Source organism: Chiloscyllium plagiosum, unplaced genomic scaffold (assembly GCF_037043375.1).
Source record: "Chiloscyllium plagiosum isolate Xiang-an unplaced genomic scaffold, Cpla_swu_hap1 HiC_scaffold_2, whole genome shotgun sequence".
NCBI classification, from domain to species: domain Eukaryota; kingdom Metazoa; phylum Chordata; class Chondrichthyes; order Orectolobiformes; family Hemiscylliidae; genus Chiloscyllium; species Chiloscyllium plagiosum.
The window spans coordinates 137,449,091-137,476,821 of record NW_028270140.1 but is presented as its reverse complement, the minus strand read 5'-3'; the positions used below and the strand labels follow the sequence as shown (position 1 = coordinate 137,476,821).

General features: G+C 41.1%; 1 protein-coding gene across 1 annotated transcript in view; it reads right to left on the bottom strand.

Moving 5' to 3' along the window:
* vegfc (vascular endothelial growth factor c) overlaps positions 1–27,731 on the bottom strand; it is a 236,248-nt gene that overhangs the window by 66,012 nt on the left and 142,505 nt on the right. The window contains exons 3-4 of the mRNA XM_043704843.2: positions 23,631–23,821; positions 3,379–3,530 (exon numbers count right to left, since the gene is read on the bottom strand). Of these exons, the coding sequence (XP_043560778.1) occupies positions 3,379–3,530; positions 23,631–23,821 (343 nt within the window). The remainder of the gene's footprint in view (positions 1–3,378; positions 3,531–23,630; positions 23,822–27,731) is intronic.

Below are 27,731 nucleotides of genomic sequence, written 5' to 3'. Positions count from 1 at the left end.
TCATCCATGCCAACCAGTTATGCTAAATTACTCTAGTGCCATTTGCCAGCACTTGGCCCATATCCCTCTAAACCCTTCCTATTCCTATACCCTGAATATACTTAAGGCAGGGTAAGCCTCCCACTCCATCCCTCTAAAACCTTAGACAGATTGGTATTAAATGAGTATAGGTTGTAACTGCCATCTGCTAGGTGCCCTCTTGCCTTCTGGAAGGAGAGCAGAAAATCCAGCCATACGTGGGAAATCCATTTAGGATTGTTTCCAATGCCCCCAGGCTGGCAGGTTTGGAAGTGACGAGTGACAGAAACTCTGACAAGTGGCCTTCCTGCCATCTATATGCCTGTCCCTCATTCATCTGACTATGAGCTGCCTGTCATTTGATTGCCTGGAAGCCTGCTCAGACAGTACTGCACTGGTTTGAGACCAAAGAAAGATGGTTATGGTTGTTGCAGGACATCTCTGCAGGAGTTCCTCAAGGCCTGGCTAGCTTCAGTCGCTTCATCAGTGACCTTCCCTCCAACGTAAAGTCAGAAGTGGGCATGTTCGGCGATCATTAAACAGCTTTCAGCACCATTCATGACTCCCCAGATATTGAAGCAGTCTGTGCCAAGATGCAGGAAGACCTGGACAACATTCAGGCTCGAGCCTGATAACTGCCAACTAACATTTGTGCCACATTAATGCCAGACAACGGCCATCTCCAACAAGTGAATATAGCCTCTCCCTTGATGTACAATGGCACTGCAATCACTGAATACCCCACCTCCAACATTCTGGTGCACCAGGCCAGAACTGAACCAGGCTGGTGTGCACTATCTGCAAGATACACTGCATCAAACCAAACTTCCAAAACTGTATGTTTTACTGACTGGATGGACATGAGCAACAGACTCATGGAAACCCCACTCTTTGTAAATAACCCTCCAAGTCACACATCGTCCTGACTTGGAAGTATATCGCTGTTCCTTCAGTGATACTAAATAAAAATCCTGGCTGCACTGTGGGTGTTCCTACACACCAAGGACTGCAGCTCACCACTGCCTTTTCAAGGTCAGTTAAGAATGAGGAATGAATGCTAGCCTAACCAATGAATGCATCCTATGGAGAAGAAGGATAAAGAAAATGGAAGTATGAAGTAAATGCAATACCTTCATTGTTGGAACAGAGAGGCTTACATGATGATTTCATCAACTGTTATAAAAGGATCGGACAGAGTAAACCGAAACAGTTTTTCAGGTATGGAAGAGTTTAGAATGAGTGAACATGGTTATCAAATTGAATGTAAGAGTTTTAAGGACAGAGTTTAGGAGATTCATTTTCACACAGCCTATTTAAGATGTATCTGAGGAGGGATTTCTTCTCTCTTAATGTGGAATTCTATAGAAGCTGGGTCGTTAAGTATATTCAAGGCTAAGCGACACAGATCTTTAATCAGTAAGGGGATGAAGGATTGTGAGGAAAAGGCAGGAAAGTGGAATTGAGGATTATCAGATCAGCCATGTTGAAGTAAACTCGATGGGGCGAATGGCCAATTTCTGCTCCGACATTTTATGGACTTAATGGTTTTGGGTTATGGTGTACTACCAGAAGGCAGCATTCAAGTCCAGGCTGGATAGTTGGCTAAAGGAAAAAAGGAATAGAGGAAGGTGGCAACAGCATTAATCAATAACATTAGAATTACTACTCATGCATGGGATAAACCACCAACACAGAATTATTCGGATAAGCAAACTGTTTTCACATTATAGTTTCTGTGCTGTTAGCATATGGCTCCATAGGGAAATTCATCTTTCATTCTATTAACAAAGCTTTAACTAGTTAACAATAAATGCAAAGTTTAAAACTGTGGAAAAACAAAGTTTGTTGGGATATGTTATAAATTAATAAGCCAAAGTCCCACAGCAATTATTCATCCCATCCCTCCCCATTCTTCTGGATCTCTCTTTGTTGCTCCACTATAACAAGCATAATGTTTATTTTGGAAATAACTCTCTTGATGAAGAGAGGATTCATTAGTTATTTGGTTTCACTCCCCATTACAGTACTCCATGTGTGAAAGGTTTGCATAAGTAAACAGAAAGCACATTGATATAATCTACAAATTAGCTGATGTGAATGTTTGTAACCATCAATCAAGATATTTCTCTGTCACAAATAAGGATCGACAGTTTCAGAGATATTGAAGAGTCTTTTTATGACTTCACTGTAATGTGAAGGAAACAACTGCAGAAAAAAACTAATTATAGTTATACAATTTTGTAGAATACAGTCCATGGTGTTGGACTGACTTAACATGTTGATGTTTGAGATAAAAACATTTATAAAAATCAAATTTACTTGTTTCTTACTTCAGTCACAAGAAACTTCTACCTGTGATTTTTCTCTCACTTATACTGTAAAATATTTATTATTTTGCCTGTGGATGATGAACTTGGAATATCTGTTGTTATTGTGTGCCCTGGTATTGTTGCATCACAGCAGTAGGATGAAAACCTACAGATACATGACAGATTTACTATTGTTTTAAAAACTGCCTGTAGCCCTTTGTTGTTCAGGATTATACCTAAGTATGAATAGGATAGGTATTGGGCGAGTGATATAAGACACGCGTAGAAGATGTTTACATTGTATAACTATGAAGAACAAAAGCAAAATGTGATTAATGGCTGGTAACTTTTAAAATCAACTGAGGGAATTAATAGTTTGGTTTATTCTAGTTTTTTTTGTTTTATTTGTATCATCAGTCAACTGGATAATTGGAAACCTGTCAGATCAGTGATCATTTTTTTTCATCCAATGAACATGACATTCTGAAAATGTAATACCATAAGCTGTGGTATTCCAGGTGTCATGATAGGACAGTCACTCCCTGGAATTAAGTTGTTTAAATTACATTGAAACTGATTCCACAATTATTATGAATCTCTCAGTGCTGAGCACTATGCTCTATTAGTACAATGTGCTGAAAAATGGATTCGATTTACTCAAGGCTTAAACATAACAGCCTCACTTCCAAATCCCAGAGTGCCCATTAGTAACGTACTTCAAAAAACTGTGAACAATGTGCCGACAAATTCCTGACATGTGCAAGCCATGAGCAAGGGAGCTATAAAGGCAAAAGGAAAATATGGCGGATGATGGAGATCTGAAATAAGTCCAGAAAGTGATGGAGAAACTTAGCAAGTCTGGCAGCATTTGTAAAGAGAAAACTCAGAGTTAATTATGAGTCCAATAATTGAACATGAGGCATTAACCCTGTTTCTCTCTCCACTGATTGTGCCAGATCTGCTGTGTTTCTGCAGACATTTCTGTTTTTGTAGCAAGGCAGTACATGGAAAATATATCCTGAGTGATGTCAATAACCACAGTTAAACTTACTCTGACTGGGATGTAGATATGGAACGTCTGATGATGGAGTGAACCTGTCTGAAGAAATCCAACTTTGACATACATCTGCAGCCCGTGTGATTTGCAACACTGATTGTTATGGGTTTTGGTCCCTGGGAAATTGGCACTGTAATCTCAAATAGCTAGGAAAGAAAAAGAATTAGATTCAAAATAAATAAATGAATGAGAAAGAATAAATCATGTTGATTATCATTCATATGTATCTTGCAAATCTGTATACCATAAGCACAATTCCTAAATTCATTGAATAGACTTTATTAGCAGGATGGATAAATAACTTGGTAATTTTTTTCCTTCTGGTGCTTTTGCATTGAACAGATTGGAGGAATATACATAGAGGATTCACAATCTTTTTCGGATCTCTGAGCAAAGGCAAGTCAATCCATAACACCTCAATCTCTATCTTAGCCAAGGCAAAGAGGTGGCTCCAGTCCTGCGGGAACCCCGTGGTCTTGACTCCAACCGGTCCACACCAGCTATCCAATACCACTTCCCACCCCGCCCCCAACCCATGCCCTCACCTATACCCTGTTCCTATGGAAATGTACACTTTTACAAACTTGTTATAGAATAGCGATGGTGGAGGCATTGATATTTTCTATCTCATATCCGATTAGGAATCTCTCCTGCTCTTATCCCTTGCTATTGGCAGGACTGGCAGTGTTGCAGGATTTTATACCCAATCTGTTTGGACATGTTGTGCATTCACCTTCCTGAGCCATCACTTCCAGGAGTGAGACCGAGGCTTCCATGTCAGAGAGGGGATGTGACCATTACACCATTATATGTTCACAGTAAGGAAGCTGAAATCTCTCTGGCAGACTTGTCACAATCAAATGCGTCAATAGCTCCATACATTTAAGCTGCTCCAAACGTCTGCTGCCTGTCTCCTCAGTCTCACCAAGTCCTTTTCTCCCATCACTTCTGCGCCCACTGACCTTCATCTTCTCCCAGGCTGGCAAGGAAGGCTTTGATTTTAAAATCTTCATCCTTGTTTTGAAATCCTTATATTGGAATGGCCCTCCTTGTTGCGTAAACACTTTAAGAGTTTTGCTTTCCTCCCACATGCTGCTCTTGCACATTCTCCATTTCCTCTTCCCTTACTGCCGCCCGAGTCCCTCATTATAGAGTTCTGGAATTTATTTTCTAAATCTGTCTCCCTCCACCTTTGAAAATCTCCTCGCAGCCTGTGTCTTTCACAAAGCTTTGTCATGTTTTGTAATGGCCTGATAGTAATTTTGATCTGCTTGCCTTTCTGAGAAGCTTTTTAGGGTATTTTACAAGTATCAAATATGCTGGACAAATACAAATTGTTGGTTTTGGCTTCACCATTTTATCATGGCAATGCAGATAGTCCAGTGTATAAACTAGAATCCCTACAGTGTGGAAACAGACCATTTGGCTGATTAGTACACACCAACCTTGCGAACAGCATTTCGCCAAACCCACCCCTACCTTATCCCTGCATTTCCCATCGCTGACCCACCTAACTTATACATCTCTGGACACTGGGCAATTTATCTTGGCCAATCCACTTAACCCACACATTGTTGGAGTGTGAGGGGAAATTGGAGCACCTGGAGGAAACCAACGCAAACACAGGGAGAATGTCCAAACGCCATACCAACAGCCACCCCAAAGTGGAATCAAAGCTGCATCCCTGGCATTGTGAGGCAGCAGTGCTATTCACTGAATCACCGTTCCATCCCAGATGTTTAATAAGGATGGCCAATGGTAGGACAGGATAGATACACACACACACACAGATACACACACACACACACACACACACACACACACACACACACACACACACACACACACACACACACACACACACACACACACACACAGTTGTACTTTATTCTGGAGCTCTGGCCAACATTTCGCTTTCAACCAACACCATAAAACAGATTACCTGATCTTTTGCTGATTGCTGTCTGCAAAGTGACTGCTCCATTTCCTTCATTACTACAGGGACTACACTTCAAAAGTACAAAAATAGTTCATTGGCAGTGAAGCACTTTGAGAAGTCTAGGGGTTGTGAATACTGTTACATAACTGCAACACTTCCTTTCTTTTAAAAAAATCTTCAGTATCCAGTATCAGAGATAAAGCATGGTTTGGAATCTATCAGCAGTTCATGAGGGTAGGGAATGAAGGGAATGCAAGGCATAATTAACTGAGAAAGTTTATGTAAAAGCAGGGTTATTAACTGTTAAACATCCCCACTGCATTTTTCTGCATAATTAGTGACATTATCTTGGAACCTAATCCTCATTTTTGACATTAAATTTGGCAGAAGTGAATGGAAACAAATCTTGCACAGACATGGATGTGAGTAGTCAATACATGTGAAAGATACATGTGAAAAATGTATAACGATGATTAGATTATCAAAAGTTAATGAACTTGGGTACTGTCTCGCCATATCTTTAACACCTCCTTTAAGAGTATCCTTAAACTCAACCTCTTTGACACAGTTTTGGCCATCTATCTTCATGTGGTCACGTGTGCTATGGTATTACATTTAATTTCATTCCATACCCATTAAGTATGTTATGTCATTCACGTTAAAGGTACAATATAACTTTTGTAATTTGACTTTAATTTTTTTTTACTGGGCATACATGCTTAAGTCTAAGATTCCTCATTTTCTCAATCCCGGATAACTTAAATGATTGATGGGATGGAGAAAGAAAATGTAATTTAAATGTGTTCAGCGCTGCTCAACTGCAATTTGGATCCACCCCACTTCATAAGGGGAAATGTACTTTGTTAGATTTGTGCAAATCTTAAACAGGTAGAGTATTTTGAAGAATGCAAATATTGAAGTGAGAAACATGAGGAAGACAATGTTAATATATCCTCTTATAAATTGTATTAAACTCTGGCTGATCTGCTTCAATTATTCATACAGTTCACTTCTAGAATACACAATGACTCTGGATTGCTTGTGTTCAACACCATTAGTTGACTTTCCAGTATAAACTGATAACGAAAATCCAAAGGTCTCCTTAAATGTAGTGGGATAGGTCTGTTCAAACTGGTCTTTTCCACTCCCTTTCTCTGTGCTCCAAATCATCTGTGATGCTGCTCAAGCAGTGAGTATCTCCGTTAAATGGAGTAGATCATTTCCCCAGTTAGGTTGTTGGGGTTCTATTGATAGAATCAGAGAATAATGCAGAGAAACAGGCCACTCAGCACATCTTGTCCTGACTCTTTTGGAGACAGACCTGATAAATCGCACTGTCCTCCTCTTTATTCATTGGTATAGTACTGATGAGGTCATTCAGCCCATCAAGTCTGTGTCCACTCTCTGGAGAGCGGTCCAGTCAATTCCATTCACTTGCCTTATCCTCCTTATTTCCTCTCAAGTGGCCACGCGTTTTCCTTTCGAAATCATTTACAGTGTCTGCTTCCACAACCTCATAGACAGGGGGTTCTCGGTCATGGAGGTAAAAACAATGACTGCAGATGCTGGAAACCAGATTCTGGATCAGTGGTGCTGGAAGAGCACAGCAGTTCAGGCAGCATCCGACGAGCAGCGGTTCTCGGTCATCACTACTTGAAGCTTCTTCTTCACTTTCCTCCATCCCCCTCCGAGCCCCTGAACCTCTTGCCAGAAACTTTAAATTTGCTTCCCCTAGTCCTTCAATTATTTACGAATGGGAACAGCTCACCAAAAATAATTGAGTGAACTTGAAGAAAAATCTGGCTCAGTAACTTAAACATTTTTGCACCAATCATCCCTCCCACATAAAAAAGATACAATATCATATGTATATTTGTTATGGAGCACATGCCTGTAACTGAGAGCTGACTTTTCTTTTCATGTTTAGCCAAAACATAGTTTATGACTTCATTCAATTGATGTTAACTCATCTGGTCCTCCTGCAGTATTAACATTTTCTCACAATCAAACATTCAGCTTTTTACCAATCAAACAGCAAGCATATTTTTCTAAAACTGGGTTGAAAAAGCTAAACAAAATGACTTGTTGACTTGTGTGGAGTAAACGATTATTTTAAGTTAGTCCGTGATGTAACTAAGGAGCTAAGTAAGGCATAACCCGTAAAGCTGAAAATGTGTTGCTGGAAAAGCGCAGCAGGTCAGGCAGCATCCAGGGAACAGGAGAATCGATGTTTCGGGCATAAGCCCTTCTTCAGGAATGAGGAAAGTTTGTCCAGCAGGCTAAGATAAAAGGTAGGGAGGAGGGACTTGGGGGAGGGGCATCGGAAATGTGATAGGTGGAAAGAGGTCAAGGTGAGGGTGATAGGTCAGACTGGGGTGGGGGCGGAGAGGTCAGGAAGAAGATTGCAGGTTAGGAAGGCGGTGCTGAATTCGATGGATTTGACTGAGACAAGGTGGGGGGAGGGGAAATGAGGAAACTGGTGAAATCCGAGTTCATCCCTTGTGGTTGGAGGGTTCCTAGGCGGAAGATGAGGCGCTCTTCCTCCAACCGTCATGTTGTTGTGGTCTGACGATGGAGGAGTCCAAAGACCTGCATATCCTTGGTGGAGTGGGAGGGGGAGTTAAAGTGTTGAGCCACAGGGTGGTTGGGTTGGTTGGTCCGGGTGTCCCAGAGGTGTTCTCTGAAACGCTCCGCAAGTAGCCGGCCTGTCTCCCCAATATAGAGGAGGCCACATCGGGTGCAAAAGATGCAATAGATGATGTGTGTGGAGGTGCAGGTGAATCTGTGGCGGATATGGAAGTTTCCTTTGGGGCCTTGGAGGGAGGTGAGGGGGGAGGTGTGAGCGCAAGTCTTGCACCTCCTGCAGTTGCAGGGGAAGGTGCCGGGAGTGGAGGTTGGGTTGGTGGGGGGTGTGGATCTGACGAGGGAGTCACGGAGAGAGTGGTCTTTACGGAATGCTGATAGGGGAGGGGAGGGAAATATATCCTTGGTGGTGGGGTCCGTTTGGAGGTGGCGGAAATGACGGCGGATGATGCGCTGTACATGGAGATTGGTGGGGTAGTAGGTGAGGACCTGTGGGGTTCTGTCCTGATGGCGGTTGGTGGGGCGGGGCTCAAGGGCGGAGGAGCGGGAAGAGGAAGAGATGCGGTGGAGGGCATCGTTGACCACGTCGGGGGGGGGGGGGAATTGCGGTCCTTGAAGAAGGAGGCCATCTGGGTTGTACATTTTTGGAACTGGTCCTCCTGGGAGCAGATGCGGCAGAGACGAAGGAATTGGGAGAATGGGATGGCGTTTTTACAGGGGGCAGGGTGGGAGGAGGCGTAGTCCAGCATAAAGATTGACCTGGAAACTTAAGGAGAAGTAATTCTCTACCTGCAAATACATAGTTCGAACTGCTATTAATGTACAATGTGTGACTAAAAACTTGGACTTACTTTACCATATCATAGAATCATAGAATCCCTACAGTGTGGAAACAGGCTATTTGGCCCAACAAGTCCACACTGACCCTCCGAAGAGTAACCAACCCAGACCCTATTACTCTACATTTCCTCTGAATAATGCACCTAACCTGCACATCCATGAACACTATGTCCATGTCCATATCACTGCTAGAGTAGAACAGATGAAGTTTACCAACCTAACTAGCACTCTGCTGACTGAGACAAACCAGACATAGAGGACAGACTGGTCTATCATAGCAGAAGTCCACTCTAAGGTCACTCAAGACAACAGCAATCCATTGGCATATAGTTGATCAATTCATATCATATAGTATATATAGTATGATTTTCAAAATTTGTATATCAAAATAGAGCCAGGTGGGTATTGATTACTCCTGTGTAGGGTTTTCTTTTTCATTAGTCTCCTTCTAGAAAAGTGACTTAATCCAGCATTTGTTAGAGATCAGGTAACTGCAGACCCTTATGGTGTCAATGGAAAGATGTTTATAATGTTGTGTTTATTGCACATGGGGTAAATATGTAAGGCCAGTAGCTTTATTATTAGTTCAGAATGTTATGAATTAGCAAGATTAAAAATAAATCAGCTTATACAACAACAGATTTGAGTTTATAAGTAATATTAGTTTAGGAAGGCTTTAGGGCAGTGGAGAGATCTCAGTGGAAGGGTTTTCTGTTATGGGAGCTTCAGACCAGGAGAGTTTTGTTAGAAATCTGCAGGCTATTTGAATTGCAAACTAATATGCTTGACACAAGTTGTCAGGAGCCATTTAAACAGAACCCTAAAGAACTGAGACAGTGGTGTAATTTCTCTGGAATTAAGTCTCTGTAATGGAAATAGTCTGAAAATTTGTTTTATTGTGTGATTTAAAACTTGTTAATTTTCTTCTATGTTTCAATAGCTTTTTTTATGATTAACTCTTCTTTTGTGCGATAAACTGATATTTTCTTGTCAAAGAAAATCTGAACCTTGTCATTATTTTTTAGTAACTGAGCATCATGTTAACTAAATAAAAATGAAAGAATTAAATTTTAAATGGTTTCACTCTGAGATCTGACCTGTCCCATAGTATCATCAGCTGTGATTATAATGGTACAAAGAAATTATTCAAGCATTGTATTTTGGGACATTCACATTGACAGTTAGATATTTATTAAGCCAAAGGCTGGTTAGCCTGACTTTGGTTGTTAGTAAAATTTTAGAGGCCATTATTAAGGATGAGATTGCTCAGTACTTGGAAGTGCATGGTAAAATAGGATGGAGTCAGCATGGCTTCATCAAGGGGAGGTTATGTCTGACAAACCTGTCAGAATTCTTTGAGGACATAATGAGCGAGTTAGACAAAGGAGAGCCAATGGATGTGATGTATTTGTATTTCCAGAAACATGTTGCACAGGAAGCTGCTCAATAAAACAGTGTTAGGAGCAAGGTACTGACATGGATAGAGGATTGGCTAATTGGCAGAAGACAGAAATAAAGGGTCTTTTTCAGGATGGTAGCTGGTGACTAGCTGGAGTTCTGAAGGGGCAAGAGTTGGGACCATAATCACCCATATTACATATTAACGATCTGGAAAAAGGAACTGAGGGCATTGTTGCTAAATTTGCAGATGACACATAGATTGGTGGAGGGTTGGGTAATGTTGAGGAAGTGGGTAGCTGCAGAAGGACTTGGACAGGCTAGACAAGTGGGAGAAGAAGTGGGAGATGGAATACAATGTGGGAAAGCATAGGACGAGGTGTAGACTAGTTTCTAAACAGGAAATGCTTCAGAAATCTGAAGCAGACGGAGATTAGGGAGTCCTAGTTCAGGATTCTCTTAAGGTTAACATGCAGGTTCATTTGATGGTTAGGAAGGCAAATGCAATGCTAGTATTCATTTCGAGAGGGCTAGAATACAAGAGCAGGGAAGTACTGCTGAGGCTGCATAAGGCTCTGGTCAGACCACACTTGGAATATTGTGAGCAGTTTTAGGCCCTCTATCTAAGGAATGATGTGCTGGCATTGAACTGGGTACAGTGGAGGTTTACAAGAATGATCCTGGGGTTAAAGGATTTGTCATATAAGGGACAGTTGAGGTCTCTGTGTCTTTACTCAATGCAGTTTAGAAGGATGAGGAGAGTTTTGATTGAAACTTACAAAATACTGTAGGGCCTGGACAGAGTGGATGTGGGGAAGACATTTCCACTAGTAGGAGGGACATGGGCAGAGCCTCAGAGTGAAGGGATGACCTTTTAGAACTGAGATGAGTAGAACTTCTTCACCCAGAGGGTGGTTAATCTGTGGAATTCATTGTCACACAGGGTTATAGAGACCAGGTCATTGAGTGTATTTAAGACAGAGATAGATAGGTTAGTAAGGGAATCAAGAGGTATGGGGAGAAGGCAGGAGATTTGGGTTGAGAAACATATCAAGGGGCCATGACTGAATGGTGGAGCAGACATAATGGGCTGAATGGCCTAATTCCGTTTCTATATCTTATGGATTTATGGTCAAAGCACTGTATGCTGTGTTGCCAAATGATTTCCTTCTCAGTTTGCTGCAAGGACATTTTTATTTCTTTTTTGCGCACACATATATTACACTTTAATTAAAATGTAGTGCTCATCAAAAAATTAAGGATTCATTTGCAGGATTTACTTGAGTGAAAGAAAGAGGAATTTTATTACTCACCACCTCCAAGAAACAGAATAAAATGCAATGTGAAACACACAGAAACATCAGTTTAAAAATGAAGAACAAGAATAGGTGGTTTTAAAACATGTATTAATGGTTTGAGGTGTTCAGTTTTATCCTGAAACCACAGCTGTTTAATTGCTGTCTTGTGTCCTCAGTAGTGGCAAAATCTAAATTTGTGGTGAATGGATATTTCTTAAATTTGCTTTCTCACCAGGTGCTGTTTTTCAAGGTGGTGAGGAATAAACATGAATAAACTTGCAGAAAAATGTAAATGAAACATGAGAGGTACAGATCTGAGTTTGAGTCATTTCAATGTCACCTTAGTTTCTTTCAGATAACCAGGGGTCCTGGTTATTAACAGCTTCAAGAAATGGTTCAACCTGTTGTCAGGTGATTGATGCAACCATCTTACTTTTGTGGTTATTTTCATTATTAAAACCAATTTAGTTCACAATAGGTCCCAGGTATTAAAAAAAATCAGATGACGACTGTTGAAAATTGGTTGTCCATTTTCACAACTATCATAAGAAATTAGTTGCGGTCACAGTTTGGCATTCAAAGACCATAAGACATAGGAACAGAAGTAGGCCATTCAGCCCATTGACACTGCTCCACCATTCAACGGGATCACAGCTGACCTAATAATCCTCAATTCCACTTTTCTGCCTTTTCCATATAGCCCTTGATTCACTTACTGATGAAAAATCTGTCTATCTCAGTCTTGTACATACTGAAAGACTCAGCTTTGACACCCCTCTAAACTACCACTGAGAGAGGAAATTCCTCCTCATTTCTATTTTAAATGTGTGACTCCTCATTCTGAGATTATGCCCTCTAGTCATAATCACCCAGAAAGAGGAACAACTTTTCTGCATCCAACTTGTCAAGACCTTGAAGAATCCTGTTTGTTTCAATCAGGTCACTTGTCATTCTTCTATTATTCCAATGAGTACAGGCCCAATCTACTCAACCTCACTTCATAAAACTGTCCTTCTATACCTAATATTTGCCTCGCGAGCCTTCTCTAGGCTATCTCCAAAGCCAATGTATCTTTCCTTAGATAAAGGGCACAAAACTCTTTGAGGTTTTCGAGTTCTGGTCTGACTAGTGCTTTTAGCAAAGCCTCCCTTCTGTTAATCTTCATTCCCTTTTGAAGGAACGGCCAATATTCCATTTACAATCTCTACTACCTGCCGAACTAGGATGTAAGCTTTTCACGATTCATGATGTGGAGGTGCAGGGTTTGACAGGGATGGACAAAGTTAAAAATCACACAACACCAGGTTATCGTCCTGTTGGACTATGACCTAGTGTTGTGTGGTTTTTAAATCTCTAGATGAAGGCATTTCTCCTCATCTCAGTACTAACTTGCTTTCCTGGTATCCTTAAACTGGGAGACTTGGTTCTGGACTCTTGTCGTCCGGAACATTATTCCTGGATTTACCTTTCCTGGACCTGGTAGAAACCTTCAAAATTCTATAAGATCCTCCCCCATTCTTTCTAAACTTCAGTTCTGACTAATTCAGACTCTCTTCATGAGACAGCGCTGCCAGCGTGCCAGAGTTTGGTCAACCTTCCTTGCACTCCTTCCATAAACAGAACATCCTTCCTCAGGTTAGGAGACCAAAACTGCACACAATATTCCAGGCGTGGTCTCAACAAGGCCATGTATAATCGCAGCAAGATATTCTTGCTCCCGCATACAAATTTATTTGGAAGTACAAGCTTTTGGAGCGCTACTTCTTCATCAGGTAGCTAGTGGGATAGGATCACAGGACACAAAATTTATGGCAAAAGATCAAAGTGCCGTATAATTGACAAGATGTATTGGACAAGCCTAGTCTTTAATCACTTAGAATGAGTTGCAAGTTTCGATTTATTAATATGTAAATCCCAGAACTTCTTCCAAGTCACATTCCCGAGATAACTTAAGGTTTTATAAAAAAAGGTGACATCTCAGATGTATCCTCAATACATCGCAGCAGTTGTATGACACTTTGATCATTTACTATAAACTCTGTATCCTATGATCCTGCCCCATTAGCTACCTGATGAAGGAGCAGCGCTCTGAAAGCTTGAACTTGCAAATAAACTTGTTGGACTATAACCTGGTATTATGTGATTTTTATGGATTCATGGATGAGGTTTCCTAAATCCCTCTGTATTTCTCCATTTAAATAATATTCAGCTCCTCTAGTCTTCCTGCAAATGTGCATAACCTCACTATTTCCCACATTACATTTCATCAGCCAAGTCTTTGCTCACTCACTTAACCTGTCTATATCCTCTATGTATCATCCTCATCACTTGTCTTCCCAACTATTTATGTAGTATCTGCAAACTTGGCGATGATATGTTTACTTTCCTCATCTAAGTCATTAATATATATCATAAGTATGCTGCAACTTACTAAACTGTAGTCTAGCTTAGAGATGCTTTGTTTTCAACAATTTTTGTCAAAAATCTACATTGGAGATTTTCTTTTCATCATGTATCCAGCACTAGTAATACTTTTGCCATTGGGCCAAAGATCAATCTTACTGTTTTGCACTTGACTCACTGTAATGCAATGCTTTCCTGGGCAATTTTCCATTTCAACATTTAGTTTTGTTAGATTTGCTAGTAGTATTATTGAGTATAAGTCTCCAGGGAGCAGTTAATATAATCTGATTCTGATAAGAGTCTGCTGCACTTGTCGACACCCCTATAGAATCTATGATTTTCTGACTTTTGCACGTTCACTTAAGTGTTCTTGTCTGGCCACAGGCATTATATCGAGAGGTGCAAACTTTTGCCTGTTGTTCTGGTGCGTTTATCCTAGTTTTCAGTTTGCAAATGCTTCTGTGCATTTTAATCAGTTTAAATTCAAATATGCTAACTTCTTTTCAGGAAAGTTTATTCTAAATACATAGCTGTGATGTTCTCCCTGTTTATCTTTGGAAAGGCTGCATTTGTGGCTAAAGCCACTACTGGGCAGAGAAATGGCCATTCATCTGTAAAATTGGAATGGTGCTTTTATGCTTACATCCAACAGCAAAGCAAAGTTTATCAAATGTCTCATCTCAGCATAGAATAAAACAAAGAACTGCGGATACTGTAGATCTGAAACAAAAATAGAAATGGTTGGAGAACTCATGAAGAGTCATAGAATCCCTACAGTGTGAAAACAGGTCATTTGGCCCAAAGAGTATCCCATTCCCCTACCCTATTACTGACACACCCCCTGACTAAGGCACCTAACCCACACACCCCTGAACACTATGGGCAATTTAGCATGGCAAATTCACCTAACCTGCACATCTTTGGACTATGGGAGGAAACCCATGCAGACAGGGGGAGAATGTATAAACTCCACATAGACAGCTGCCTGAGGTTGGATTCAAACCTGAGTCCCTGGCACTGTGAGGCACCAGTGCTAACCATCAGCCACTGTGCCACACATGGAATTGGGGCATTAACAGTGCTTTCTTCCCAAAGATGCTGCCAGACCTGTTGCGTTTCTCCAGCAATTTCTGGTTTTGTTTCACCTCATCTTAGGTTTGATGCATTTTCCACTACAATAGAAATCAAATCAACAGGCTTGGTTGCATATTCCTGAGAAGGTCCATAATAGAAGGTTCTTCGGCATCAGCAGCAGTGTCTACTTATTGATGGTAAATCCAATCAAAAATCAGAACAAGACAAATCTTTGCTTGACCATATATTCTTCTGCTTACAGATAAAACAACAGTTTGGCATCTAAAATGCCTGTCAAAACTCTTTTCACATTTTTGGCACTTGTTGCCAGTGCATCATGGTGGCTTTTTTCAATGGTGGCATCCTATTCTGATATTTCAGAGATATATTCTGTTTTAGTGATTAAAAAATGGTCATTAAGTGCTCAGCAGTGCAGCTCTTCCTTTTACACCTGGCCTAAGATGGAATCTGCTCTGTAAGTATTTTGAAAGTGCCTTCTGTCTACAAACTATGCCCACCAAAATGAAAATCGACATTTCGGGCATAAGCCCTTCTTCATTCCTAAAAAAGGGCTTATGCCTGAAACATCGATTCTCCTGCCCCTTGGATGCTGCCTGACCTGCTGTGCTTTTCCAGCAACACATTTTTCAGCTCTGATCTCCAGCATCTGCAGTCCTCACTTTTTCCACCTAAATGAAATAAATTTGAATAATGCACTACAATCTGGCAACATCACAGACAGTGGCGAGGAGACTAACTGACATGGGAATGGAAAAGATTATTGTTGCCTTTTGACACTCTTAGGAGGTTCAGACAATGTTTTGCCAACGCGACAACAAAGGGAAGGCATTTGCTCATTTATGCGGAAATAAATGAGTCAAATTAATTGTTTGCTTTTTTTCAGAAGCCTGGAACAGTTGTTATGGCAGAATGGACACTTTCTACACAGTGTTATTCTATGATCTGCCAATGGGATTTTGATTTGGGAGTGTCTGTGGTGTGAGTGTCATCTCATCAAATTTATCAGTGAAAGTTTTAGAGTCATTCTGTATCATCATTTATTTCTGTATGGAATAATACTCCCTAGTAATCTGTCGTAACCATCCTTTTGTGGCTTATTTTGTACCATTTATGAATTAATCTGTATATATTCGTTAATAATGCATAAAATTATAGGCATTCTATCTTGAATTGTTCAATGTGACTCTGTCCAGAGATTGGGTACAGGAAGAGATTGGATTGAGGATGAATGTGATAAATGGAGGTGAGGGACCATGGAGTATATTAGATTAGATTACTTACAGTGTGGAAACCCCTTCGACCCAACAAGTCCACACCGACCCTCCGAAGAGCAACCCACCCAGACCCATTTCCCGACATCTAACACTACGGGCAATTTAGCATGACCAATTCACCTAACCTGCACATTTTTGGACTGTGGGAGGAAACCGGAGCATACCCCACGCAGACACGGGGAAAATGTGCGAACTCCACACACAGAGTTGCCTGAGGCTGGAATTGAACCCGGGTCTCTGGCGCTTTGAGGCAGCAGTGCTAGCCACTATGCCACCGTGCCGCCCTCACTGTAGCTAGAATGCTAAATTCTGTAAGGCCCTGTTCCAAAGCTAAGGATACATCAAGGTTGAGATGCAATTGTTGTAATTTGAAGTCAAATGTGGAAAGGAAGCTCACAGCTCATAATGAAGTCAAGTCCCAGATTGAGGTCTGAGGGTGTGGGGAGATGGATTGGATTAGGTACAGGGATGCCAAACTGGGAACAAGTACTAATAAAGCATAGTCTCAAATATGGCCATCAAATTATAAACACCATAATAGCAAACAATGGCTCATGAATTAATGATGGGATCTGATGAAGAGAAATCAGATTGCTGAACACTGAAGAAGCAAATCAGATGATCATTCCATTGACGAATGTATAAGCAGATCATGCATTACTTTAAATGATCTTTGAAGGGCTCTTGTGGTGCAATGGGGATGTCTCTATCTCTAAACCAAATGAATAACCTCATCTAGGTTTGATACAGAAATAATATAGCACCTCCCACTATATTAGGGAATCCTGTCGACAGGAAAGGAATCCTGTCGACCCAAGAGGATCCATAAAGAAATCCAGAAATAAAATCACTGCCTCTAAGTCAAGAGACCTGGATTTAAGTCTTATGTACTCCAGAAATATGTAATAACATCTATGAACGGGTTGGTTAAAAATATCTATATACATTTTTAACGTATGCTAGGCACAGGGGAGGGAATTGATTGGTACTTGAAAGATGAATCTTTAGGGCTCTCATTCTGCAGTGGTGAGACACTTCCATCTGGGTCAGAAAGCATAGGTTCAAATCCCACCTGCACCAGAAGTGTACATAATGTATCCAAACTGGTTGATACAAAAATACCTGGAAGAAGAACTTAACAGACAGAGACATGACTGATAGAAGTTTATCAAATCATGAGGGGCACATTTAGGTGGAATAGTCATTTCCCTGGGGTGGGTGAGTCTAGAACTAGAGGGCATAGATTTCAGGTGAGAGGGGAAAGATTTAAAAGGGACCTAAGGGGCAACTTTTACAAGCAGGGGGTATGCGAACATGGAATGAGCTGCCAGAGGAGGTGGTGGAGGCTGGTACAATTACAACATTTAAAAGGCATCTGGATGGGTACATGAATAGGGAGGATATGGGCCAAATGCTGGTAAATGTGACTAGATTTATATAGGGTATTTGATCGGCATGGACGAGTTGGACCGAAGGGTCTGTTTCTGTGCTGTGCAACAAAATGACTCTAAATGCTGGGGCGATACCTACATTTTGTTAATGACTTATTGATTCATTATCTAAAATGCAGGGTGGGGTTTGAGGAACTAGTTCTGTGCACTAAACTCAATCTACAACATTGCAAATTTTGGCATGTGCTGCTTCGGTTATCAGTAAAGTGTAGCCTTGAAAGTCTCCCAATTTGCTTTGAGGAAGAATGCGTTCATTTACCCTCTCTGAGAAGCATCAGCACAATTAAAATTCAGCGTCACTGGGAAAGTCAGCCGAGGAATCAGTCATTAACAAATGGTCAAGAATGGGTAACAAAAGAGCAAATCCTCTGCAGGCAGTCAGTGCGTGCCTGGTTTCCTTTTGACACACAATGATTACGAAACTCATTGAAAGTTGGCGGGTGGGGTCTTCCTGCTGCTAGCTCAATGGAAGGCCATGCCCATGAGGTTCATTGTGTTAAATATTCAACTGCTTGCACTTTGGAGGATGCCATAAGGAATTCATTCTCAAGGCACCCTCAGGGCTGATGTCACACAAACTGCCTCGTCTTTCATCAGGTTCTATAAAATCTGTTCTGCTGACAAGTCTGGAATTCCACTGTCCAGCTTGCACTTATGCAACTTAGACACTGCCGTGGCTACTGACTTTTCTTATGGTTCAGTCAGAGGATGGTAATAATCAGGATATGCTGGTGTTGATAAATCGAGTCCATTGTAATTTTCAGTGAGATACAGGCTTCCTTCCAGACACTGATCAAATGTAGACAAGCTAAATAGACTTAAGAACCGACTACTGGATATATTTGACTACCGTACCGTACTTTCACATGGGAAAGTTATAATGCAGAGGAAATGGTTCATGTTTCATTACATTTCGCTCCAATCAGGTAATAATAAATAAATCTCATCAGTTCACCCTGTTAAAACTAAAACTGTTCAGTTAAGGGAGCCAACTGTAATTTAAGCTAAGCGTCTTTACACATTTGGATTTCTCATTTTTGCTTCTTGCTTTTAGGATTTTGCTGCATTGACAAAGAGTTCCCTATTCCCGACATGCTCTCTTATTGCGGTCTTTCACAGAACCTTTGTAGCAAACAAAAAAGATTTTATTTCCTTCATTCAGTGGATGTGGGCATCATCGATTAGGTCAATTTTTATTGCCCATCGTAATTACGCTTGAGAAAGTTAGTGGGTAGCTGTTTTATTGAACTGCTGCAAGTCCACAGGGCTATATTGAAGCAGTTTGATAGAATGAAAGAACGGTTGATGCTGGAAATCAGAAACAAACATAGAAATTGCTGGAAAAGCTCAGCAGGTCAGGCAGCATCTATGGAGAGAAATCAAAGTTAACATTTCAGGTCCAGTTCTGACTAAATTTTAGGAACAGGGATTCACATCCAAACTTGCCAGATGAGAAAATCTGAATTCAATCAAATCTGGAATTTGATACTGACCACATAATCACTACTGATTGCAATAAAACATATCTGGTTCACTAATGTTCTTTAGGGAAGAAAATCTGCCACCCTTACCTGATCTGACCTACATGTGACTCTGGACACACCGGTTATGTGGTTGATTCTTAAATGGTTTCCAGGCAACTAGGGTTGAACACCGAATGCAATGCCACCCACGTGCCATGACCAAATTTTTTAAAATGAGCTGCTTTTGTCTTGGATGGTTTGAATCCAACTATAGTTAGTGAAGGCACAAGACAATTTTCTTATTTCTATTATAAAATGGTCACCTTACAAAACTAGGAAATTGGCAGCCTTCCGAAACAGGTAAAGAGAGAATTCTGCCACTTCTCAAGAGGTCACACTATGTGTTATTGACATGATAACTTGAAGAGGAATGTAGTTCACAGAAGGCAAAACATACAACCCTAACTTTTTCCAAAGCCATTTCTAAAAATCCGTCCACAGGATGTGGGTGTTGCTTGCTGGTCATTTATTGCCCATCCCAAGTTGGCCCTGAGGATGTGCTGGAGGGCTGCTTTTTTGAATTGATGTAATCCATTTAGTGACATACAAAAGGAGAGAAAAATGAAGAAAAAAAGCACCTGTTATAAAATTACAAGAACATAACTTACTGGAAAAGCTCAGCAGGTCTGGCAGCATCTGTGAATAGAAGTTGGAGTTAATGTTTCGGGTCTGGTGACCATTCCTCAGAACTGAGTTCACTGGAGTCAAAACATTAACTCTGATTTCTCTTCACACGGGCTTCCAGACTTGCTGAGCTTTTCCAGCAGTTTCTGTTTTTTGTTTCTGATTTACAGCATCCAGAATTCTTTCAGTTTTTATTTGATGCAAGATTACATCAGATACACATTGCAGAAACAGATCATTATGGTCCAACCAGTCCATACCAGCATTCATATTCCGTGTTAACCTCCTCTAAACCTTCCTCATCTAAATCTACCATACAATTCTGTGCCCTTCTCTTTCACATAATGATTTAGTTTCTCCTGAACCATTTCTGCATTTCAACCACTCTCTGTAGTAGCAATTCTTTTTAAAAAAGGCAACAATTCAATAAATTTTTGTTGCAAACATTTTAAACACCAATTTCACAGAAAATGAAAATTCTACAAGACCATAAGATATAGGAAAAGGAGAAGGCCATTCAGCCTTCACACCTGCTCGACCATTCGATAGTTTCATGGCTGATCTGATATTCCCCTCACATCCAATTTCCTGCCCTTTCCACCGTAGACCTCGATTCCCCTACTGATCAAGAATCTACCCATCTCAGTCTTAAATGTACATAAGGACTCTTCCTCCACACCTCTCTAAGGCAAGGAGTTCCAAAGATTCACAATTCTCAGAGAAAATAAATTCCTCCTCATCTCAGTTTTATATTGGGATCCCTTTATTTTCTGAGACTATGCCCTTTGGTCCTAGACTCTCCTATGAGGGAAAACATCCTCTTAGCATTTACCCTGTCAAGTTCCTTAAGATCAAAATGACCTCTCATCCTTCTAAATATTAGCAATTTGTGTCCCAAGCTATTTATCCTTTGCTCATAAAACAACCCTTCCATACCAGGGATCATCCTAGTGAATGTTCTCTGAACTGCCTGCAATGAAATGACATAATTCTTAAATGAAGGGAACAAACCTGCTTACAATACCCCAGATGTGGTCTCACCAGCACCACATAGAAGTGAAGTAAAATTTCCCTTCCTTATATTCCAATTCCCTTGAAATAAGGGCCAACATTCCATTAGCCTTCATGATGACCTGCTGCACCTGTGTGCTAGCTTCCAGTATCTCATGCACAAAGACCCCTAATTCCCTTTGTGTTGCACCTTTCTGCAGTTCCTCTTCATTTAAATAATATTCTGTTAATTTGGTCTCCATTCCAAAATGAACTTTGTATTTCCCATATTATACCCATCTGTCAACTTTTTGCTCACTTACTTATCAATATCTCTCTGTAAAATATTTATTTCCCTCTTGCAACTTGTCTTTACATTTAATTTTATGTCACCTGCAAATCTGACTACAGACATTTACTTCCTTCCTCCAAGTCATGAATACATGTTCAACTACCTTTTACGAGGAGTACCCCTGTTTCTATCCATTTACCTATTTATTTCCATGCAGTAATGTATGAAGAGAGGCCTGGGGAAGATAAAGAATGACTCGGAGGGGAAAAAGTACAGTATAATGCAGCAACAATTGGGAATGAATGTACTTGTTATACTGGAACTCCATTCTGAGGTAAACATGTCATATCAGTGTGAGTCATGAGGAGAAGTGGACTCTGAATGAATTAAGATGGTATGCACACTTCCTTAGTATTAAAACTATATGGATTCTGCTCAGCTGCATTAACACCCCCATTGTTCTCAAATTTTCCTGCGGTTTCTGACTGCTACTCTCTCTGCTCAAGCTCATCACCTTGTGTTCTATCCCATTCCTGGAATGGGTGGAATTCTCTCCAAGTCCAGCCTCCCAGTCACTGGCCATATCCCAAATATGGTTGGCAGGTCAAAGCCACTGGCTTGCTCAGGAGTGATAAAGAGTGGCTGCATCCTGAGGGCTCCTGGGTGGCATGGTGGCTCAGTGGTTGGCAATGCTGCAACCCAGCACCAGGGATCCGGGTTCGATTCCAACCTTGGGCGACTTCCTGCATGGGTTTGCTCCGGTTTCCTCCCACAATCCAAAGATGGCCATGCTAAATTGGCCATGTTAAATTGGTCATAGTGTTCAGGGATGTGTCGATTAGGTGCATTAGTCAGGGGTAAATGTAGGATAATGGGGGAATGAGTCTGGATGGGTTACTCTGCAGAGGGTTGGTGTGGACTTGTTTCCACACTTTTGAGATTCTGTGGATTTGTACTCCATTCAATTTCTGGTTCTGGATTTCCAGCAAATCAGACTGGGGAATGTGGTCATCCAAAGGAAGCAACAAAACAATTTCACTGATACAACTGTGGGTTGTCAGTCTTTCATATTCACTATTTGAATCCACCTTGGACAAAGGAACATTCAGACATCCAAAAAAAAAGTAGTAACAGACAAAATATTTGTTCAGCCTTGTTGAGTTATGCAGCGGCAGACCAGAGCTTCACTGATAGAAGTCCCCAATGGAGAGTTACAATTTCAACACCTCTGAAACTTCTCTATTAATTATATCACTAAGGAAACCAAGAACTGACTGCAAGCAGCCAGCAATTTCTTCAAAGTAATGATGGTGTGGTATTTTGTTCATCCTGAAGCTTCTCATAAAAATATCTTACTGATCTTACTGGACTGAAGATAATTGTCTGAGAGGGTGGGATGGTGGAGAATGATTAGCTTTCTCTTGTTACTTGTGGTGAAGAAGGTACATTGAGCTTTGTGCAGTGCCAGCTTGGTTTTATGGTTGCACCATTCCCAATGAGTCACAAAAAGATGGGTTTCAGTCCCACTGCAGAGACCTGAGCATTGAATACTGCTCGACATTCCGCTGTTTTACCCAGGCAATGAAAACATTCTCGGATGCACTGTCCTTTCAATGAACTGTTAAACCAAGGCACTATTCGTGGATGCCAAGGATCTGAAGACACTACTTAGAGGAGGTTTATCCCAGTATTCAGGGAGAGTACGTAACTCTCATTCAGCATCACAAAAAACATGTATCTGGCCATTAGCTCTCAATGTTGTTTGATATAGAGACATAAGGTCATAGAGGTCTCTAGCATAGAAACAGACCCTTCAGCCTGACATGCCCATGCCACCAAGTTTTCACAATTAAATTAGTCTGGTTTACCAGCATTTGGCCCATATCTCTCCATACATATCCCATCCATATAACTGTCTAAATGTTTCTTAAATGACAAAATTGTACTTACTTTCACCACTACTTCTGGTAGCCCCTTCCAGACACTCACCACCCTCTGTGAGAAAAAAATTGCCCCTCTGGACTCTTTTGTATCTCTTCGCTCTCACCTTGAACCTATGCCCTCTCGTTTTAGACTTCCCGAGCATGGGGAAAAGCTGTTGGCCATCTCCCTTATCTATGCCTCTCACAATGGCATAAAAAAAGCACATACAAACAACAAATATTCTCGATTACAACTGTGATTACACTTCACGGTTCTTTCACTGATTGAAATGCTTTGAAATGTTTTATCAGTTGTGAAAACTGCCATATAAATGCGAGATTCTTTTTATCCTCATGTGGAATCCTGAACAGAGTGAAGCATTCTCTTACAGAATGCATTATGTTATTGCTACCACAAAAGAATTGAGGGATATGGAGTGACACTGGAGTTGAGGGAAAGGATTGACCTTTCACAAATTATGGAGGAGACCGAAAGTGCAGTATGGCTTAATACTGCTCTGTTTTCTTACATTGGTTGGCCAATACCACACAGCAGCAATGAACATATTTGGACTAAGTTTGTAAAGTGAGCAACAAAAGTAATGCGTACTTACTGTCTTGCTGACATAAGAAGTGCTGGTGTTCATACATGTTATTCCCTCGCTGTTGCAGCAACCACCACATCTGTAGACAGACACGCAGGACGGTTTAAAGATGATGTTTGTTGCTGACCCAAACTCTTTCCCCACGTCCAAGGACACCTCCCTGGGCATGCACTGAGTCCTTTTCCACTCAGTATCAATACCTGATTGGGCAGATTCAAATATCACAGAACAATAATCAAAACCTACTCGGATAAGATGGATGAAATACAATAAAGTGCCTTCAAATAAATTGATCGTAATGACATTCAAGTTCCCATTTCTTTCCTTATTTGCAAATGGCCGACTTTCGCCCAGCCATTCACACCTCATCCAGTTAGGTTTTAGGCTCTTCATTTACCTGTTACCATCCTCTTGGCCTTTTGCATCATGGAAACTTTTGTCAGTTAATCTCTCCTGCTCTTTGCCCTATCAAAAGCCTTCCCTATGTTCTTCTCCACTCCTCCCTGCTCCCATTTGGTCAAAACCAAGAACATTGGTAACTTGCCCTGGTTCTGTCAGAAAGTCACAGACCCGAACTGAGAAGTTTATTTCTCTCCCTGGGCTGCCTAACTGGAGGAGTCAAAGGCAAAAGAGTTGTGGGGGTGAGATCATAAAAAGTACCTGAAGAGGGCATAGATAGATTTTGGAAATATCAAAGGGTTGACGGCTATATGGAGTTGAAAAAAAGACATGTTGAGGCCTGGGGAAGGTCAGCCAAGCTCTTACAGTGTGGTGTAGCACACTTGGGGGGGGGGGATGAATGGCTCCACTTGCTTCCATTTCTTATATTCTTAGTGCCCTACTGTATACTGCCAGTATTTCCTACTGTGGTCACAGAACATTGCCTATTTACTTCAGAAGGTGATGGCCCAGTGGTATTATCACCAGGCTGCTGACTCAGGTAATGTTCCAGAGACCCGGGTTCAATTCCAGCCATGGCAGACAGTGGAATTTGAAGCCAATAAAAATCTGGAATTAAGAGTCTAATGATGACCATGAGTCGAATGTTGGGGAAAAACCCATTTGGTGCAGTACTGTCCTTGAAGGAAGCTGCTGTCCTTACCTAGTCTGGACTACATTTGACTCCAGTCCCACAGCATATTGGTTGACTCTTAACTGCCCTCTGGGTAATCAGGCAATAAATGGTGGCTTGGCCAATGACACCCACTTCACGCAAATGAATTAAGAACCAAATGGCCTAGTTCCTCACATCTCAGTGGGAGAGAGGGTGGCAAACCGGTTTTGCTGACCAGAACACTTCAGTTGGCTGCTGGCAACAGGCCTTTATCACAGAATCGTTATAGCACAGGAGAAGGCCGTTCAAGTCCATGCTGCCTCTTCTGAGAGAAAGTCATGTTCTGCGCTGATATCTCCTCCCAACTTCATTGCAAGCTCCTCCTCTTTGGATATTTAGAGCATTAGAGGAAATAAACTCCTCTACTGTTACACACCTACACTTTTCTGGATGGTTAAATGTTCTGATCCCACACCTTTGGAAAAATGTACCAGGTATGGAATAATACCAACAAGCTGGTATGCAAGCTTACAGCGAATATTTATACCAACTACCTCTGTAACCTCACACTTTAAGTAAATTAAACTCCATCTGTCACTCCTCAGTCCATTAGCTCATCTGATCAAGATCCTGTCGAACTATGAGATACTATTTTTTTCCACAGTGTTCCAAAACAATGCAACAGCTTATAAAACAGTTTTTAAAGAAACGATTAAAAAATAAGATTCAGCTTGAACAGATGTTCACAGGTTCTGAAATGACTAAAACCAGTCATTCAGATCTGTATGTCCTGTTTGATGTCCTTCTGGAAAGTCCTTGCAGATTATCCAGCTTGGAAAAACAAGCAATAAAATCAGACACAGGAATATACAAAGCAACTGGATTTCAGGCAACTGGCAGCAAAGAAGGTTACCTCACAATACACCGGAATCTTGAAAAAAGGGGCAATGGTTTGAGGAGTGGCAGATGGAGTATAGTTTAGATAAATGTGAGGTGCTGCATTTTGGAAAGGCGATTCAGGGCAGGACTTATACACTTAATAGTAAGGTCCTGGGGAGTGTTGCTGAACAAAGAGACCTTGGAGTGCAGGTCCATAGTTCCTTGTCAGTGCACTCTCAGGTAGATAAGATAGTGAAGAAGGCATTTGGCATCTTTTCCTTTCTTGGTCAGAGTATTAAGTACAGAAGTTGGGAGGTCATGTCGCAGCTGTAGAGGACATTGGTTAGGCCACTTTTGGAATATTGCATGCAATTCTGGTCTCCCTCCTATGATGTTGTGAAACTTGAAAGAGTTCAGAAAAGATTTACAAGGATGTTGCCAGGGTTGGAGTATTTGAGCTATAGGGAGAGGCTGAATAGGCTGGGGCTGTTTTCCCTGGAGCATCAGAAGTTGAGGGGTGACCTTATAGAGGTTTATAAAATCATGAGGGGCATAGTTAGATTTAATAGACAAGGTTGTTTCCTTGGGGTGCGAGAGTCCAGAACTAGAGGATGTAAGTTTAGGGTGAGAGGGGAAAGACTTAAAAGGCACCTAATGGGCAACTTTTTCACACAGACGGTAGTGTGTGTATGGAATGAGCTGCCAGAGGAAGTGGTGAAGGCTGGTACAATTGCAACATTTAAAAGATATTTGGATGGGTATATGAATAGGAAAGGTTTGGAGGGATATGGACCAAGTACTAGCAAATGGGACTTGTTTCATTTAGGATATCTGGTCGGCATGGATAAGTTGGACTGAAGGGTCTGTTTCTGTGCTGTACATCTCTATGATTCTATGACTGAAACAGCCCCTGGGCAGTATAGAAGAAGGAAATAAATTCATAACAAGAAAGTTGGAAGGTTTACACTCTTCCTTTCTGTTTCTCTTTGCCCCTTGAGAAACAGCATCTAGTGATAAAGCAAATCGGGGAATTTGCTGAGAATTCAAGGACATCTACAAATTTTGCCAAATGCTGAGGATACAAATCATCAGTTAAGCAACCATAGTTTCAGCTTACAATCCAACAACGTCAAGGACTCTAAGGACTTTTTAAAACTAATTATTATTAATCTTCCTTCTTGTATTAGACACTGTCTCATTTTAAATTCATACCTGCATTGATGTGGGCATTAAATAAGGCAGTTCATGATTTTGCTCAAGCCTTGTCAGTAATAAGATTCCTGTTTTCTTCACTTAAGGGAACCCCCCCAGTAATTGTTTCTTAATTATGAATACTGCAGTGTTTCAAACAAAGTGTGATCTATGATAAGAAGAATTATGCTTTGCAGCCAACTGTGGAGGATAAGATCAGGGAAGCTGGTTTAGCCCTCCTCATCTTGTTTTAACATATATTTTAAGCTGATTATTCTTCAACCCAGCATTTTATAAACAGGTTTCCTAACTCTAAAGTTACATGTCTATCCATTATGGTGCAGAGATGCAGAGTGGCAAGAGAAGTGGAGCAATGGATTGCTATTGTCAGGGCTTTGTCCCTAATAGCAACGTGCGTGTACCTCCACCATACAGACTGCAGCAGTTCAAGGTGGTTGTTTAGATTAGATTAGATTAGATTACTTTTTAGATTAGATTACTTACAGTGTGGAAACAGGCCCTTCGGCCCAACAAGTCCACACCGACCCGCCGAAGTGCAACCCACCCATACCCCTTTAACCTAACACTACGGGCAATTCAGCATGGCCAATTCACCTGACCCGCACATCTTTGGACTGTGGGAGGAAACCGGAGCACCCGGAGGAAACCCACGCAGACACGGGGAGAATGTGCAAACTCCACACAGTCAGTCGCCTGAGTCGGGAATTGAACCCGGGTCTACAGGCGCTGTGAGGCAGCAGTGCTAACCACTGGGCCACCGTGCCGCCCACACGGTTTACTATCACCTTCTCAGACCAATTAGAAAGGGACAGTAAATTCCAACATCCCTTGAATGAGCAAATAAATAATTATAATGGCAGAGGAATAGATCAATTTTACAGTAATGAGTTGTTACAATTTATTAATATACAGTTAAACTTTGATTTCCATTCTAGGATCATACTTTCAAGCATAAAATGGCCTCT